The sequence below is a fragment of the Neolamprologus multifasciatus genome, chromosome 6 (genome assembly GCF_963576455.1).
Source record: "Neolamprologus multifasciatus chromosome 6, fNeoMul1.2, whole genome shotgun sequence".
NCBI classification, from domain to species: Eukaryota; Metazoa; Chordata; class Actinopteri; order Cichliformes; family Cichlidae; genus Neolamprologus; species Neolamprologus multifasciatus.
The window spans coordinates 12,583,546-12,603,820 of NC_140444.1; the positions used below are offsets into that span (position 1 = coordinate 12,583,546).

General features: G+C 36.5%; 1 protein-coding gene across 1 annotated transcript; it reads right to left on the minus strand.

The window, feature by feature from the left end:
* Window positions 1-881: 881 nt before the first annotated feature.
* On the minus strand, window positions 882-18,949 carry slc24a2b (solute carrier family 24 member 2b). The gene is given in 11 exon segments (XM_085163483.1): window positions 882-4,382; window positions 4,384-4,576; window positions 4,689-4,855; window positions 6,306-6,395; window positions 6,616-6,753; window positions 6,911-6,990; window positions 7,837-7,920; window positions 9,180-9,291; window positions 9,642-9,677; window positions 16,513-17,640; window positions 18,644-18,949. Coding segments are annotated over 10 exon segments (1,878 nt in total). The 5' UTR covers window positions 17,434-17,640; window positions 18,644-18,949; the 3' UTR covers window positions 882-4,325.
* Between the last annotated feature and the right edge of the window lie 1,326 nt (window positions 18,950-20,275).

Sequence of the window (20,275 nt, forward strand, 5' to 3'; positions counted from 1 at the left end):
TTTGGGGTTACATTTTAGTCAGCGGTCTTGTCAAAATTGATGGATGTACAAACAGGAAAAGTACGGTAAGATTCTGATCCACTGTGTATTATCATCTGGAAAACATCTAATTGGCTGCTCAGATTGGAAGATCAGATTATCTAATAATCAGAAGATTGGTGTTGTTATTACTAGCTGCTCCAGTCTGCATGCTAAAGTATCCTTGTGGAAGATATTGAACCCTGAGTTGCTCTCAGATGCTTTCATTGTAGTCTGTATATTAGATAGAAAGCACTTAGGTAGAAATAGCATTTAAAAAAAATGTATGAATGGGTTTAAATGGGTCCATGAGTAATGTCATATAAAGTGCTTTGAATACTCGAGTAGAACAGTGCTACATAAGAACCAGACCATTTACTATTAACAATGATCCCAAAGACACTGGTAATGCAGCAAAAGCATTCCCAAATAGAAAAACACACATTGGAAGACTATCAGTCATGAATTGGCTTCCCCAGAGCTCAGACCTCAATATTAGTGAAGTTATGTGAGATCATCTTGGCAGAGAGTGGAGCAAAACACCGCCAACATCAAAGAAGAGCTTTGTATTTGTAAACTTCTTAAAGATTGCCGCAAATTACAGCATCAGCATAGCATGGCCTGGAGACAATCAGCTTGTGCCTCTGCTGAGTTATTATTAATTTATTATTAATTTATCCAGCAGTTATAACCAGTCCTGTCATACTAATGTAAAAGTAAAGCATTTTGACTGGAAAGTGTCATGGAAATGTGAATGTGATTTTTTAAAAATTATTTGTAATTTCAAGAAGTATTAGTCAGAGGAATTACGGCTAATATGATATCTCACACCATTCAAAACTCTTTTTCCTAAATAATCTTGCTTTCTTTTTTCTTTTCTTTTTTTTTAAATGATCTCCAATATGAAAAGGAACCTGCACAAAAGTAAAACCCTAGCACCCTTAATGGCTTCTAAATATAGTATTTCACATTATAAATCTTTCTTAATCCTGGTTTTGTGAGATTGTAAACTCATTATTGCTGCACCAGAATGCCACTCATGCTATTACGACTTTCACTGACCTAATGCCCTTGAACCTTTACAGGGCAAAACTCATTAGCTTGTGTGTGTCCACACTCAACATTAGTTATATTCAGTTCAGTTATACAGTTACTCCCTAACAAGCACATTTTAAATGTCATCATACTTATATCTGTATACAACTTCTGTAATCCTAAAACAGTTCCACCCCAAAAATGATCATTCTTTTATAGGAATCAATAGCACACACATTTACTCAGTTACTGACAAAGACACTTGATGCATATATGGGAATTTGGCTGGGGTGATTTTGTAGCTTGTTAACTGGCAGACAGGTACTTGAGTTACTCACTACCTAAATTTATAGGTAGTCCTAATGTCCTCAGATATCCCCCAAGAACAACCTTTACTGCTGTCCTCAGCTGTCCATTTAATCTTGGTTGCATCTCACTGGTCTTTGCAGCGGGCCATGCCTGCTTTTGTAAGAGGCTTGTGTCTATGTAAAGCAGACCACATCCTGATGGATGACACTGCTAATCTGTGTTATGAGGAAGGTTGAGTGGTAAACTGACCTCCCTATTTACGTGATTTAAATATGTCAATGTCACATTTTGTTAAGAATCTAGCAGGCAAGGTATTCCAAATCTTCAGAGTAATTCATATGATTTTCATTCACAAATTGCAAATATACTGCAGTTAAATTAGGCTGACAAGGCTCTCGGGAGCATCTATTTCTTAATATTAACTAAAAAAGTTCACCGACATTGATTTTTTTTTTTATTTGACCATATAACATTTTATACAGAGATAAATTATATATGTTTTTACAGTATAATACATGTTTCAAGTAGAACATTATAACATTGTTGTTGAAACTGGTCAGAATGAATCTTTCTAAATGCACTCATTCACATACATTCCTCACATTCTTATGATCCATCAAAGCATGAAAAATGTAGTAGTGATACTGCATAGACTGGCTAAATCTGAGCTGGAGTCTGAGAACATTGTGCTGAGTTTTATAAGCTGCTGTATGTTATGACTTTGACATACAAATGCTTACAATCACATTAGTCTCAATTAACGATTACAAAAAAGTAGTATACATAAAAATACACAATAAACACACATTTTGACGTTCAGAATAGTTGGTATGAGTTTTATGGAAATAAACTGTACACTTATTTAAAAAAATAAGAATAAAGTTAAAGTAAAATGAAAAGAAAAATCAGAAATATATATGCATATATATATGTACCTGAATAAAGCTGATATTCTTCATGACATCTTTTCAATATTAGCATACAGAATTTAAAAAAATCCAAGAATAATTTTAACAAACATGCATATATTGTTTCCATTATTTATTTATTTTTTACTTGTTTTAACTGCTAATGTTTGCACTTCCAAGAATTAACAGCAGAGGGAGGTGATAATGGTCTACAGCTCATTTAACTAGCAAGGACCCCAACCCAAATGACAAAGGTTTATTCAAATGAAGCAACAAGGTAGGCCAGAGACAACGTTTGGGTTTGGGGAAGAATCAGCAGAGGCTGACTAGAGAAAAATGGAAGGGAATGCAGAAATATATGTGTAGGCATTTATAGGTGTATGACCGAAAGGGCATTGTTTGCGGTGTGGACATGCTCCTGAAATTCAGATAAACTATTTTTCATTTCTTCAAGAATTATAAATTATTGCCCAGATTAAAGTCTGCTTCAAATTCTCCTGAGAACCGAGGGGAAAATAATATTTCCTTTAGAACTTTTTTTTGTGATTTATTTATTTTGAGTATTTAGGGGCAGGTTAGAAGAGATTTTAAGCCATCTGAGGTCTATGCTGTATATGAGGACAGGCGGTTGGTAGCAACAGGTGGTGCAAAATGCTCAAGATGGACAATATGGATACTAACTTGCCTTTTTAGCAAGGCCCCATGTTACTAAATGGGCCACAGCAGTTGGATTTTGCTCATGAAACAACAACAATAGAGTAAAAATTTCGCACCATCAGAGAAAATGCCAAAGAAGTAAAAGCCTTTCTTCAGTTTAACATTTCTTTATTGTATTTTTTTGTAAGTATTTAAAATTACAACCTCGTTAAACATTTCCATTCAATCCCGAATTTTTAACATTTGCATACATTTGAATGGATGTGTTTTCTTACTACTACTAGGGATGTAAAATTCCATGCTTTTTACTCAGTGTTATGTCACTAACTGAACAATGGCTTACAACCTGTAAGTCTAACAGAAATAACACAAATCTGTGTTATCTTTTACAGTACATTAGTTGTTTTACATCAAAATAATACAGATGAAAAGCAGTGATATCGCTTATATTGAACACTCTTTTTTTCAGGAACATATAAGTTGAAAAATAACCTTGAAGTTTAACAAGTAAAATAAAACAATCTCTGTTAATCTTTAGTCCAGCACTCGTTGTCCAAACTGCATCTCTGGGAATCAACCCTTCACTAAAGTCATGCAATGTAAAGGCAGCCAGAACCGAAGAAGTCATGTTCACAAGCTCGTTATAGATAGTTGGGATATACATATTTAGGCAGTACTGACAACCTTAGCCAGTTTTATCCATGTACAGCAACTATTTAGTATTTGATATGTGCTACAATAGATTTCAGTGGATGGGTAGCAATTCTGCCAAATATGACCCCAAATGTCAAAATGTATTTAAAAACACATAACATTTCTCTGATGTAGCAAAGTACATGGAGTATTGGACATCACCCTCATAATGATCTTATATACTAAATATCTGCTTGTAAGAGTAATGATGTCTCATACTTGGTTTGAGACATCTTCATCAACAAACCAAAAACAGCTGAAGATTTCTTCTGACTGACATTTCAATCTGGCTTTTTTCTTCACTGACCATCAATTATTTTCAGCATGTTTCAGCCAACAACAGAAACTGCTTGCAGTCATGTCGGAGAAAGAGAATTCTTCTTATTTGATGGCATGAAATCCATAAAAGAAGCACAGGTCTGTTTTCCATGGATGCACCAGCCTGAATTTGCAAGATTGATTTATGTCACGGCTTCTGCCTAGCTGACATCAACAACCGTATGCGTGTGTGTGTGGGTGTGTGTGTGCGCACGCGTGTGTGTGTGGGTGCAAACCTGTATGTCTGTGTGTGGACAGTGGCTATGCAGACCTCTACCGTGTGCATATTGAGTGACAGTGTGTATATGTTTGTTTTATGTAATGGTCAATATGTGCTGTTATGCTTAATTTCTGCTGTTTGACCAGCAGTTAACCAGAGTCCCTCCCTCAGACTGTAACGGGGCAGACAATAATTTTGTCCTCCAGCATGACACTGACAACGAGGGAAAACAAAGTACAGCAAAAACATAAGAAAGCCCAGACTCTTGCTCATTCTCCACTTGCAAGCGGCAATGGACATGATGACAAACAGCAGCATGAGGAAGAGAAGGACGATGGCGCAGAACAGGCCATTGCTGCTCACCTCCACTGGCTTGAAGTCATTGATAATGTTGAAAATTAGCCAGGGGAATGGCAGACTGGAGGGAGGACAGAGGCATAGAAAAGACAACAGAGAAGAATTGGGTTTTCTTGGCACATTCTTCTTTAAAAATGAATGGCTTGTGTGTTCTTGTTTATTGGCAGACTCACCCCACAGTGATGTCAAAGATGTTGGAGCCCACTGAGCTGGACACAGCCATGTCACCGAGGCCCTTTCGAGCTACAATCACACTGGTGATCAAGTCAGGAATTGAAGTGCCAGCTGCTAATATTGTCAAACCCATGATTTCTTCTGTGATCCAGAAAGTTTCTCCAACCTAAAATGAATAATATTCCAACTCAAATCTTCAGTTCTTTTCAGCCACACAAAACCTAAATCTACTAATGTGACAGCATCTGTCAAGGAAAACATAGGTTAAAGTTATGATAACTCTGTCATTCAGACGTATGCATGAAAGTGAAAGACAGGGCCCCTACACTTCACAGTAATTGTGACGTGACGTTACATTTAGTTTAGTCAACAAGTGTCACTAAGAGCAGGGTTTGTGTGTGTGTGTGTGTGTGTGTGTGTGTGTGTGTGTGTGTGTGTGTGTGTGTGTGTGTGTTGCACACTGTATCAGCTGCTCTTGTCCCTCACACAGAATTTCAGATGATAAATGTAGCTGATTAGACATGTCCAGTTCTAGCTTTGTGCAGTTTCATGCATTCAGGCTTGCATATTACTGAAAATGATGCACAAAACATTACTTTCTTTAACCTAATAACACTTCTAAATTTAATACATAGAGACATGAAGTCTATAAAGAAAAGAGTCCCTGGCTGAAAGAGTGATGTATTGTCTTATTTCTTTGTATTAATCAGTTTATTTTTTATGGGTTGACTTTCATCCATCCATTAGTTTCTGGTTATCCAGTACAGGGTTGGACTGGTGCTGGAGCCTATCCCAGTTGTCACAGGGCAAGATATGTGGCCCTGGACCACCAGTCTGTTCCAGAGCTAACATAAAAGACAGCATCAGTCGCACTCACATTCACAACTACGGCCAAGACAGAATAACTAACTAGCCTAACATACATGTCTTGGACTCTGGGAAAAACCTGGAGAACACTCACACAGACACAGGTAGAACATCCAACCTCTTTTTTTTCATTAATAAATATTTCTGGATAATGCACATTCATCTGCATGCATTGAGTTAAATCTGCTATACAAAGAAATAATAATATCTAAATATAATCTAATCCTATCTCAAAAAAATTATTATAATAATTTCATTAAAACAAACCTAAGAGAACAATTATATTTCATGTATTTTAGAAGATAAAAGGAATCAGTCCATGGATGCTGCTTTAAAAACTAAAAATGACATGAGGCTTTCAATATCTGAAAATGTACTCATTTACTCATTGCAACTCACAGTTTGAATACATGGGACAAGATGAGAGCATAATGAGTAATTCTTATTGCACTTTTGGCAATGCTTTTTCACGTGGCGTGCTGCACCTGTAGAAGCTAAATTAGCAGGTGCACCTTGTCAGTAACCTTGTGCTTTTGTCCTGTCTTAAAATAGAGTGCTACAGGTTGATCTGACTGTGGCTCAAGACAGATTAGCCAGGATTAGTTCCCACGGTCACACATTTAACACCCTGACAGCTGCACTCTGACGAGAAAGGCCTCAGATATAGTGTGTATAGACAACAGGGTTGTTGTATGCTGCAAACAATCATACTCTAACATTTGTTTGTGAGTGCGTTGTGTGGGAAATACCTGATGAGCCCACCACACCATCAGGTAGGAAAAGAACGCAATCCAAAAGATGGAGCCGAGGAAAGTGACTGGGAAGAACCTTTCTGAGGTCTAAAAAACATAAAATAAAGCAATGTAGCTTCTTAGTCTATCACTTCTTTTTTGTCTAACTTAACATGTAAAATCAAGCAGTAGAGAGCATTCAAAGCACAGCCCTATACCCCTAAACTAAAGCTGTGTGTAATATTCAGTAGAGCTGTGGAGATCTACTCTATTTTCAAATAGTTAGTTTTCAGTTTGTATTTTTATATTTGGTTGTGTGTATATCTACCTCTCTCCTGACATCAGGTAGCGTGAGCCAGAGAGGGAGGATGATTGGCAGGATCAAGACGTAGGTGATTTGTTTCCTGGGAGTGTCAGGCCATGCCAGGCTCAAAGGCTTGTCTTCATCTTCATCTTCCTCACCACCCTGAGGATTAGTTCATGACCTTACATTGTAATATTGTGCCTATGGTGTACATAAATATATTTGGACATATTTCTTTCGGTAAACATAACTAAGTAAAATTTCCTGATTGTTTATAGGTCAAACATTTTGCTTTTGAAAAGGAGTGATGCTTCCATACCTCATCTCCTCCTGCAGCACCATTCATTGGTGGTGTAACTTCCACTGCAACATTTGTACTGTTTGTGATCTTTTTATCAGCTGGAGGTAGAAAGTAAGTAAAAAAAAAGTAAGTGCGTTTTATTTATATAGCACAGTTAAAAACTGTGCTTAAAACAAGCAATAAAAGGTGTGTTGAAACAAAAAAAAATAAAAAGAAAGAAACAAGAAATATAGAGGGACAATACTGGCAATAAAAAAACAATAATATCATGGCAATAATTTATCAATATTAATTATAATTATAATTATTATTAACTATAATTAGAAATGTAGTCCAATAAAATAATCAAAGATCATATTTAATCTCCTCTACTGAGAAAAAGAAAAGATAATCTCTTTGTTTACTTTTTTTTTACAAGTATAAAGCAGTTTGTGCATCTTTGTGTAAAAATTCTTGGATGATAACAGATCAGCTGTTCAACTAAAATGTATTGAATGAAATAAATCAGAGATTAATCCACAACCAGAAAAAAAACCCTCTAAATTACAGCCTGACACATAAATGTATTAACGCAATCACTGTCTATAAAAATATAAAACTTTTATCATTTTAACTGTTTCTTTAACATCAGTGAAGTAAGGGACAGTCACGTTACTTACATTAATGAGGGAAAACATTAAAAAAAAAAAAGATTTAGTCTTCTCGTGAAATGAAAAGGTAGCATTTAGTTTTCTTTTTCAAACCTTTATTGCCTGAACAATTCTTTCTTGTGTAGCCTGCCCATGATCTATTCCACTATTTTTTAAATTGACATACTGATAAATTTGTGTGCTGTTTCAATCATTCCTCAATAAACCGATAAATAATTGCACAACTGATTTGTCACTTTATCGATGGGGGTTGACCAAAAGTACATTGGCGTTTCAGTATTCACTGGTACACACCTACTCCGTTGGCAGTGGCACCCTCTTCTTTACACTTCTTCTTGGCCATTTTGTGAAGGATTGAAGCCTTCTCTTTAAAATGTCCTAAAACAAAAGAAACAGTCCTTAATGCAACATGTCTTAATGCAAGCTCAATCATCCAGTTATTGAAATCCCAAAAAGTTGATTCTGTTCATTTGGACGTAGCGTTTTCAGTGGGGGAGACGTTTCGTCACTCATCCAAGTGACTCCTTTAGTCTCAGCTGGCTGTAGGTTTTCCCAACCCTATAAACAGTACATTTGCACAATGACTGAAACCAGCCCACTGAATGAACAATGTAAATTGTCATGACCATTGATCAGTGGCTATGGTGTCATCATGGAGGTAGATGAAACAATGGTCTCGTATGATGTTACATCTCTCTTAACTTGTGTTGTTTGTAGTTCGTAAGAGATTTCAGGATGGCCCTAACCTCAGCATCAGGACCACTCTCAGCACAAACAGTGTGTTTGTTCTTGGAACTCTGTCTTCATTATGCATATTTCACATACAAGGGTCATTACTACAGGCAGAAATATGGGCATGCTGTGGGTTCCCCTTTTACACCCACTGTGGCCAACTTGTACATTGAAGAAGTGGAAAAAAGGGCTAGGGTTAGTATTGGAACAGCTGAGACACATTTTTCTAAACACAGCGCCTCTGTTGTTTTTAAACCCCAAAACAGGCTGCACCAAAAATTGGTGTTCTCCAAGGATCTGGTCCCCTGGTAGTACTACAGTATAATGCCAGGAGGATTCCCATGATTTATACATCGGGGAAACCAAACAACCTCTGTTTCAGCCGATGGCACAACACAGAAGAGCCACCTCGTCAGTTCAGGACTCCTCAGTCTATTTACACATACAGGCCAGTGGACACTCTTTTAGTAAGGAGGACATACACATCCTGGACAGGGAGGAACGCTGGTTTGAGCGGGGAGTCAAGGAGGCCAAGGGAAGGACCATCTCTGAATCAAGGAGAAGGCCTAAGGGTGCATTTTTATTGCAGTGCTGTGATTTCAGCCATTCTGCAACTCTCTTAACTATCTATGCTCTTAAGCCTAATCCTAAATATAAACCTTTCATAGGATATCCTTTTGATCTTGGGCTAGGCTTAATCTGTTTCTTGGAAACCTGAAGTTATTAACTTTTATTTAATCTCAAGAAAAGTCACATTTGAATTTGTTGTGGTGAAGGAATGTAATCTTTATGTCAGCACATTGTATGTGTCACATTCTGTGTTTATTTGAAACATTTCTAACTTGGGAGGATTATAATGTTTGTGAGAGTGTACATGATTTGTATCTGCGCATGCTCACTCATACCCTCATTACTGAGGGGATCCAGTGTGTGTATCATGAGCTGGAAGATGCTGTTTCTCATCAGCGAGTTGTGTAGAGAAGCACAGCTGCCTTCCCTCTGCAGCCTGGGTTTCGCCTGTAAAACATAAAAGCACAAATACCAAGTTTTTATGGATTCAAATGTAAATGCACACTTATTTTACGCATCATTATTTCTCTCTGTGTCCACTCATGGGCTTATTATAGTCTTAAACCATTGTCAGGTGGTGCCGGTCACAGCTTCAATTCTTTAAATAAATAAAATTAAATTTGCAATGTTCCAAAGGGGGGGAAAAGATAATAAGACGTTAAGCTGCTATTTAAAAATTAAATGAAAGCACAAGAAACACATTTTTAAATAAACATTTTTGAAAGATTTGAAATATACAGTGAAATATACAGGCGGTATACTATGTTATGCATATATAACAGTACAAATAAACTTACCGTAAGCTTGTTCTCATCATCACTTGGGACATTTACCTTTAGGAAAGAACACAGAGACAATAATATAATAAAAATATAATAATAGACATAATAATAGATTACTGTAATGGAGAATATAATAAACATATTAAATATGTAGTCAGTATATTCAGTATATTTAATAAAATGCCACAAACACTTTTTGTATTTGTGGCACTGGATTGGATTGCATTTAAACAAATGTTAATTAAAATAAACATGGAAATGGTGATGGAATAGGGAAAGAATAGGACCTCAGCTTGAGTTATTCACAAAGCAGTTTGAAGGCATTTTTAGATCAAGTATATGTAAATTATTTCTAACAGCAGGGAGGGTAAAGACACCATTAATCAAGTAATTATGCAAAAATGAAAAGATTAAAAAAATATTTACTCAAGATTTATCATCACCTTCTTATTCAGTATCCCAGCTATTTTAGATGTATAACTTCAGTGGAGATTACATCACGCTGTTCATGTCCAGTATTTATTTAAACTTCCTCATGAAAGCAAACCATTGCACGTTTTAGGCACCTTTCCAACACGAAGACTACACACACAGGAGGATCTCACACTAATCTCAATCCCAGCCATGTTTTTAGATGGTGTATACACCACAGCCATGTCACTATATAGCTACATACATACATACATGTCAAAGCTCCCTCAGTCCTAACTCACACTGTGCCACTGAGCTACACCCGTGGTGAAAGAAAACAAAAAAGCTGGATTTTACTCCAGAAAAACTAGCAAAGATAAAACAAAGAAAAGAAAACATGCACACAGACTAAAAGGACAAACCATGAGCAGCATAACTATATATACAAACTACCAAACCATTTGGCTTTTCTTTTGTGTGTGTGTGTGTGTGTGTGTGTGTGTGTGTAGGGGGGAGGGGGGGGGGGATCACAAATTGGATTCATATTAGTATGAGTTTTTGCACCATTTCCAAGGTGAAAGGCAAATTAAAATAATATAAATTCTCAGTGTTTACTGTTCCAAAGTTGTCTCCCAAAATATTACTTCTGACAGGTTTGTATAAACATGATAATACTGTATTTTCACTCACTTTGTTCCAAAGATGAAAATCTTATTAAAGGTAAAATAGCTTCCATAGAACCAAAGAACAAGATAAATGAGAAGATATAGTTACTATCCTGAGTGCAATTATAGCTCCATTAGCAAAGCAACAGCCAAAAAAAACAAAAAACATTTAGACAAATATTAGATTAGTATAGATTTTCTGGTCCTTTTACCTATTTGTTGTGTGATTGTGCTTGTCTGTTGTTTATAATCATGACAGTGTGGTCCAGAAACCAGACTGGGTCACAACTGTGCAAGAGGAAGCCATGGTACCATAAAGTAGTGTAAATGATGGTAAATGGCCTGTATTTGTACTGGTAAATGATGCAAGTAAAGTAATAAAGTACAGTTTCAATACTGGATGTGTCCAAGACCTCATTGGTGTCACTGCTGGTGTGATCCTATTGCTAAATGGTCTCCACTTAATCTAAATGAGGCGTTTTAAAAACACAGAGTGAACATGCTAAACTCAACAATGGAGGGTTTTCTAACTAACTTGATGGTTGGTTTTGTTTTTAACAACAGGCACAACAACTGCCACAACACCAAAATGGAATTTATGTCTCCAAATGAAACAAAACCAGCAACATTTCACTTGCCAAGCAAAAGCTTAAACCATTAAACCGGCACACTCTGGAGCCACAAAGTCATCTTATACTCAACAAGTATCTCATGAACAAAATCGAGCACTAAAGTGGTCTCTGAGAAATATACAAACACAGACAAAATACCACACCTGGCACGTTTTCATGACTGAGTCTCCAGAGATTGAGCAGATAATCCCTTTAATTAAAACACCTGCCGCTGCTAGGGTTGCTAAACCAAGACACGGGTGGTTAAGTATTGTTTTTTGAAGTCATCACTACCAAATTGCTTTGGTCCACCTGGTTGTTTGGTAATAACAATTGTGTCTAATCTTGATAGAGATCAGTTTTCAATTTAAATCTAGTAAAACTATGTATCTTATCAGGCAGAGCCTTTTCTTCCTTTTTATATAGTTGTGAGTTCAAACATTGTATCATATTTCTGATTAGACTTATTAAACTCAGCTAAACAACATAATTTTAGAAAGTTTTGGCCAATCTTCTAAAACCATTTGATGGTTGAAGATGGAAGATGTGAATACTTCACAGCATTCATCTTACCCTTGTAATAAAAAAATAGATAAATAAATAAAAAATAAATAAAAAATAAAATGAAATAACAATATGGATGATGATGATGATGATAATGGTAATAATAATGATGGTGATGATAGCGAGAAAAACATGGTCAAATGAAGGACCAAACCTAAAGTTAAGGAAGCTTGCCTTTTGTTGTCACCTGTCTTTCTTGGCCTCGTGATTTCTGAGCACTGTAAGCAGAAGCCAGCTTGGCATTAGGTCATGTTAGCTAATGCTCACATGGCTCATAAGAGTGGCTGGATGACATAAGACACTTGCAGCCTGCTGTAGAATCTGTTGAGCTTGAAGCTGTTCTTTGGTAATTCCTCTTTGAAAGAAGCATTTTTTTTATTTCTGATTGAAGTTGTTAATTAGATACTGCAATCTGACAAGTAACTATCATTTATAAAGTTTGGGTGTTTTTTTGCATTTTACATATTACAATTTTACCAAGCTCTTATTATGTGTCATAATAACAAAATCCCTATTGTGTTAGTAATCTACATTTAATAAAATTGTAAATAATGGAGTAATTTTTTCTTTTTGCAGCACAGTTTCAGCCCACATGTTGTATTTTGAGATTTCTAAAAATATCTTGCCCAAAAAATGATTGTTGTCATTTTTTAAATTTCTATAAACAATCACATGAAATTCTTCTGCAAGTTGTTTACACGTAAACCTGCCCTGCACAGCAACCATCCACCACAGCTTTTTAAAATTTAATGCCAGCAGACTCAAAAATGTATAACTAACCTGTATTTTCCAAGATGTGATTTTCAGTAGTGACATTTCCTGTGACTACAAAGTGTTAAATAAAATTTTATGAATGACAGTAATTTTTGTTTTGGTATTTCTAATAATACATTTGTAAAATAGAGAACCAAAGAGAGTACCTAAGAGAGTACAAATATATGTGTATATGTGTAAAGGTTTTGATTTTGGACTGCTGATATATAAAACAGATGTTAATAACATACTGGTTTCCATATTTTTTGCGGTTTTATTGGAAAATAATACACTCGCCTCCATCTCAGCTATGGTAGAGCTAGTTGAGGTGGAGCTCCTTGCACCAAGGGATGCTATGAGATTAGTTGAAAAACATGTTTTACACATTTTTCTTTTAGATGACTAACTTTGTGATATTTAGTGTTAAGCAGTTCCTCTATGCTATGTAAAAAATCACCAGCTCAGCACAGGCCAGTTTTTGGATTAACAGCTATAACTTCAGTAAGTGCATATAGTCTTGTTTTTCTTTTCAGGGTCAGCTTTCCTTATGTTGGTATAGCTATTGTTTAGCTATTAAAGCTATAGCTATTAAAAGATTTACTAAACAATTTATTGTACTAAGCTGCTGTTCAAGTTGGGTGATCTCATCTTCTCCGAGCAGGAAACTATAGACACTGGAAGACAGCCAAGATGTAAAGTGCTGACCTCAGATCAGCACGTTTACACATGGATTTCCTATCATTCTACTGACCATCATGTCACTGATGCAAAATCAGATCACCTTTTCATAATAAACATAAAGTAGAAATTACATAAAGTACACGTCTCTCTCTCTTCGTCTCTCTTCTCCTCTCTCTCTCTCTTCCTGACCATTTGAGCTGTGGGACTTAGCCAGGATTAATCAGCAGAGATCACCACTTTTAGACCAGCAATTTTCAAGCCCTCATGTGAAGTCTTGCAGAAACCCTCACAGGTCAAAGTGCTGTTAAAGAACTTGCTTCCACTCTCATCTGTGAGATCATCCTTACTGCTTTAAAAATGATTACAAATAAATAATAAAATATTCACAGCTGCACACTGACTCGCTCAAAAAACCTGAAAAGATCAGCTACAATTTCTATCATAAATAAATCAAATGAAATTTGCATTTTGGGTAACAAGCATTTAAAAAATGTACTTCTGAACCAGAGCAAAAGTATTAAAAATCTAGGACAACACGATGCAATTCCAAAATATCTTTTTTATTCATGCACTAATGGAAAGGTGTTTTCTGTTTAATCACACTGCCCTTTGCTGCCTTGTAGTAAATGAGAGAAATGTAATTTGAACATTTCTTCAGTGCTCTGCAGACACTGTGTGAAAGTGTGCTTGAATGTATGTTTGCTGTCGTCACTGCAGGTAAGCAGTTGATAAGGGGATTAGAAAGAATTAGCATCTTTAGTCCCATCAGTAAGCAAACCAGCAAGTCTTCTCATCATCTCCTGCTACCCAAATGAAATGCATGCACTGAGCAAACCAACTTGAAAAAGTCCAAAGTACATACAAAATACAAGCTTCACAACACTATGAGCATAACTGCAGGCAGAGAATGAACTGTGCAGGATTTTGTCTCTCTGAGATCTGCTGATTCCTGCTCCTCCAGGTACCACCTGACTATTATTAGTGGCTCTAATGGGATTAGAGAGCATTAACCTGAGGGATTATTTAGGAGCTACCAACACATGAGAGCAAGACAGCTTGACATCCAGTACTGGACAGCAAAAGAAGAAAGCTGTTCTTGGGTTCAAGTGAGGCAGCTCGAGGAACAGCTGATTCCCAGAAGGGCACAGATGTCAAACAGAGCTTCTGTAATAACAGTGATATTAAGTTTGATTAGCACACATGTGTATGTAATCAAAGGTTTAAATAATTCAGTATGAACTAAAATATAACAACTCTACAACGGAAATTAATTCTTAAGAAATTGTGTTGAAAAAGCTTAAATATATTTATATCATATTTCATATGCCCTTTGCCATTAATGGTAAAAATGCTGAAATAAAACCACTTGGAGTAATATTTGGAGAACATTTTGTCTGGTTTAGACCTACAAGAAAATTTCATGGGAGGAGCTTTAAAGCAAATACCATCACATCAGAGGCCAAGAGCTAATATGCAATGTAAAATGTGAGTATTACTGAAGCAGCATGTATAGCAATGGATTGAATATGACCCTGATGGACTGATAGTGGATGATGGCAGATGAGGTTACACACATATGATTAAGAAATCGCAGAGCAACAGATTCAACTCCAGCTGTACCCAAACAATAATAGGATAGATGGTGAGTCACTGAACAACTGTTTCTGTTTCCATTTGTTTAAATGATTAACGATGTGAATAACGACAGAAACTGATGCCTAAATAAAAAAAAAACAAGGGCCAAACATTACTCTATCATAGATAACAGCTCCCGCCCACTTTTTTTCTAATGTAAGGGCACAGCTGGGAGAGCTAAATGAGGGACAGGACTTAACAGAGCAGAGAAATGCACACGGAGGGTTGTACTAATAGTACTTTTCCTTCTCACATCATTGCTTCAGTTTTGGCGTTTTAGACTATATGGAATTCATGAAGAAATTAACAATAAAAGAGTCCAATTGATGGTTAAGTCATCACAAAAAAATCTTAGTGTGGCACTTTGGTGGCAATGACATGCCTTTTCCTGTTATTATCTGAAATAAATTGTAAAGTGAGTGTATATGTTAAATCTGTTCAAGCAAAACTTGGCTAATGCAAGTCTTTTGCAAATGTTCAATAATACCTGTGATGATCTCGATAGATGGGAATACAGTAAAACCCTAATAAAAATACAAAATTTGAATGAAATTAAATGCATGACAGATTAATCTAATCTTTAACTTACTTGAGTTTTCAAACATAAAATATCTTAAGTCTTGTAATCCAGTTTAAATGGGGACATTGACTAGCTCTATTACATCACTACTGTTCTAAGAGCCCTGCTGGACTCTGGACTGAACTCCATTACTAGAAGTAATGATTAAAGATGAAGCCTGGTCTTAGTCAGCATGAATATGGTGTAATATGGCTGTCTATCAAACATCATGTGAAGTACACAGGTGCACAAATGTTTATATCCTTTGAAAGTGAAATTAAGTAGATTTTGATGGATGACAGAATGCAGTCTGTTCAGTACTCAGGTCTCTTTTAACACCCTCTCAAATTCTCAAACCATGAATACTATTATTCTAAGGCTCAGCAGTCTATTTAAGTTTTCACTGTTATGTAATTTACTTGGGAAAATTTTTAAACAACAAGAGCAACAACAACAACAACAGAATAAACCATTCTGAAGCTTATACTTTGTACTACTCCTTTCCAAGTATGCAAATCAAGTGGTATAGTGTTGCTGGAGAAGATTCAGTGTCCTTTTTCTTTGTTTACCTATTTACAGTGCACTTTTCTTGGTTAATTTTATATACATGTTTTTTTTTTTTTGATTGATTTCATGTAAATCAATCAATCAATCTATCAATCAAATTAGGCATTTTTCTTTCTGAGAAACTCCCTAGTTTTAGTATCCAAGATGTAAGACTCATTCTCCTGATACACTCTTTTAATTTAAAGTCTTCATGGTTGTTTGACCCAGTAGATTGAAGTGTGGATGAAATCTTTTGTGAAATTTTTTGGCATTTCTATTTTATTTATTTATTCATGTTTTACGTTTTGGAACTTAACCTTGGAAGAATATTTATAGTCTATACAAAGCTGTCGCTTGACAATGATCAAGGATGTTGTTGAGTAGAAAACATCTGGGTAAGAGTAGGGCGGATAAATGGATGGATGGATGGATGGATGGATGGGTGGGTGGAGTCAGCTCACCTTCTGTGCATTCTCCAGCTCGTCCACCTGGTTGCTGCCCAAAATGCTTCTGATGATCAATTCACATTTGGCATTGAACTTCATGAAAGTTACATAGAAGGTGTAGAATAGCAGCAGACTAACACTTTCTGCCAACACAATTTGATTATCCAAAAAGAAATAGATGAGCATGAGCAAGCCAACGATATAGAATGAGACATCTCTGAACAGAGGCCACCAGGTGAGATTCAGCACCTCTTTGGAGAACAAGGCGCACATCCCAATTACAAATAGGATGTTGAAGACAGCCGATCCCACAATGGTACCAATACCCACATTGCTGTGGGAGATGAAGACTCCTATAACAGATGTGAAGAGTTCTGGGGCAGACCCACCTGCAGCCATAAAGGTGGCTCCTGCTACATCATCAGAGATCTCCAGCTTCTCTGTGATGACCGTGAGTGCAGGAACAAAGAACTCATCACAGACAAGGGCTAAAGCTATGAACATGTACAACATGCCAAACATATGAAGCATTACGTAGCCCTGGCGCCTGTCCTCCACACTGAAATAGTCCGTTGGGTAGTCCCCATGATTCATCTCTATACTGGAGGATTTCATGGCCACCGGTGTATCCTCTGGTGCTGCTGAAAGGTTCCGGTACTGCAGAAGAGTTCTTTGGGGCATTGCTCCCTCAGCTGAGCGTTCAGCAGCTGAATCTACCTGAGTGGTCACTGATTTGGCCAGCATCAAGGCACTCCATGAACAGACTGTGCAGACAACCACCAGGCTGATGATAAAGCCCAAAATCCGTCCAGGCCGTAGCTTTCTCTTGACACCATGGTACAAGTGCATGGTACTCCTACTTTGAGGGCCCAGGAGAGGTGGTGAGCTGGAATATGCTATCAGGTCTTGATTTCTTATGGGTAGCATGAAATCCATTCTGTTTGGTGCAGGTTGTCAGAGTGGAAGTGTCTGTAATCCCCCAAAAGCTGGGTTGGTGGTGATATTGGCTATAAGGGTGGGGGTTTGACAGGCCACGGCGGTTTACCAATTGGTTTGCATGCTGCTGCCAGGTTTAAACACAACGGAAGCCCTTCAGTCTGATTCCAGGATCTACGCCATTTAAAGGTTTCCCCATATTACACACTGCAAGACAGAGAAAACAGAAGTTATAATACAAGTGTGCAAATGAAATATAGACATAAAAAGATACGCATAATAATTAACTATTTATCTATCAAATGGAAATCACACGAGCCATTTCCTTCCAATGACAATAATAATCAGCAATCTTAATGAGTATCCTTTTTTTCCCTTTTATTTCTTTCCTTAAAAAAAACATTTTCACTCCTGCTATCAGCTTTACTGTGGCCTCCTTGGCTCGAGTATGCCCATTCACCTACTTCTTTGCTATTTCTCAGAGAGAAACTTTGTTGGTTTAACTTTACTCAAGTGTTTGATGAATTGTTCCCTTCTTATTCTTTAGTCTTTCAAGCATTCTTGTTTCCTTTCAAGCATCCCTGCAAGTATTGTTTTTGTAACAGTGTCACAAACTAAAACCCTTTGTTAAAAAGCAGCTTCAGAAATAGCTATTCTCAAATCTAGAGTAAATCATTTTTATTCAAACACATACACCTTCAAATATATTATTTTATTTTGGTAGAACTTAATTTTAAATAACAGTTAAAATCACATATAGCAACATTTTTTTTCACTTGTAGTTTTTGTAATTTTGGTGTTGTAATTGGTCCTGAGAAGATGCAGTGAAAGCTTTTCTTTAACTGTAGCTAGAACATTAGTGAAATCGCATTAGAGAGCTTTTTAATCCCCCATAGGATATACTTAGATTAGCCTCACGTCCTGCACACAGGTACCAAAAGGTAGACACGAACAAAATGAACAGAATGAAAAATGAGACCTGATGAGATTATTTTGCACATTAGAGTTATTAAACACTTATTCTATTCTACAAAAGCAACAATAATCTCTGAAGTCTTACAATTTTGTGCAGCCTCATTTTTATCATTTAAATGTTTTAAAACAGCAACAATTTGCTGTCAGATGAATACTAAATCTTTTAGGTTATTAGAGTGAAGACAAATTGCAGCTACACACCAAACACACACATTCATCTTTTAGGTTCTCATACCACTCTTGGATATCTCCAGTTCAGTGGAGAAAAGTACAGCAGTCAACAGCTTGTCAGATCCTGAATCTCTGAGTGAATATTCCTGTAAATTGACTCTTAAAACAAAATGATCCCAGGTGTTCAGTGCAGGTCTCAACAGTAAATCCTCAGTGAGATTTTCTTCTCTAAGCACAGAAAGCTTCAGGACAGCACGTCCTGAAGGAGATCCTCCCTCTTTTTCAGTGTTCCTCCCCCATTGACACTGGCCACCTCCTTTTACTTTCTCCTCCTTCCTTGTCCTCTCTGTCGCCAAGTCACTGTTAAAAAATGAGGATCACTATATCTGTCAATCGTATCTGCTTCCTCTGGCCACCCTTCCTATCGCCCCACCTCTCCACATCACCTGCATAATTCCTTCCTAGCTCTACAAACAAGCAAACAGATAATGGATTGAGAACAATAAGCTTACAGCTTGATGAGGCTGAAATTATCAGATCACAGTCTTGTGTATAAAGCGCTTGAAAATGATCCTACTTACTCTGTTATGCAATACTTTGCAGCATAGTTCACAATGCATGATATTTGTATGTGTTAGAGGTTTATAACCTATAAACAGGATGCCAAACTATTTTAAAAAAAATGAAAGTTATAGGATGTCATTTTGCCATTTAGTTTTATTAATTTAAGTAATTTTTTTCTTAGCGGGTTAGATACCTTATTAAGATGCATAAAATGTATTTACATGTGAGAGAATAGATTCTGAGGCATGTATATACTTTGAAAGTACAAAATTAGTCACTGTGATTTCTTACAAAGATGGACAAACCATAAATTTCACATTTCAAATTTGAAGTATGATGCAGCTCTGCTTTTTCTTACCTAAGCTCCCCTACTCCCACACCAAAAAACTCAATTAACAGAGAAGAAACCTAAATAACTTAACATTTATTTTGTAGGTAGCAAAACCAAAAACAATTTAAGAAAAACATTTAACCTGATGTATAAATACCAAGTTTAAATAGATCAGAATGATTCATGAAACAAGATGCCTTTGGGTGCTTCTTCCCCCAAACTTTAGACTGTATGTTTTTGTAACAAACTTCAGCATATATCTTGTGCACATATTAGACTGGTTTTCAAAATAAATTAATAAATAAATAAAAAGGCTCTGATGTATACAAACATATATTTTCCTTTTAGTGGCGAATTCTTGGAATCTTGCTGGACAGTACAAAGCTGCAAAAGCTGTTCAGGAACTGCTTGAGGAACATAACAAAGAGTCCAAATTGATGACCTGACCTCTACATTCCCTAGAGCCCAATCCAATCAAGCATTTGGAAGATCCATTCAATGTAGTGGGTTCCAAAGATGTCCCACTCTGCAATTCACTGCTAAGATTTAGCAGTCAAACAAAACTGACCTTTAACCCCTCCCCCTCTCAAAGAATTTACATTAGAGCTGTTTTGGCAGCACAAGAATCATCTGATATTAGGCAAGTAGTTTTGATGTTGGGATTGATCAGTTATGCTAATGTCATAAATAACAAGTTGTTATGGAAGTGATATCACCATGCTGTCTTTTATTTACTGAATGTATGTAATGGGCTTTGAATGCCGCACCCACTCTTAGGAAACAGTCCTACACTCTTAATGT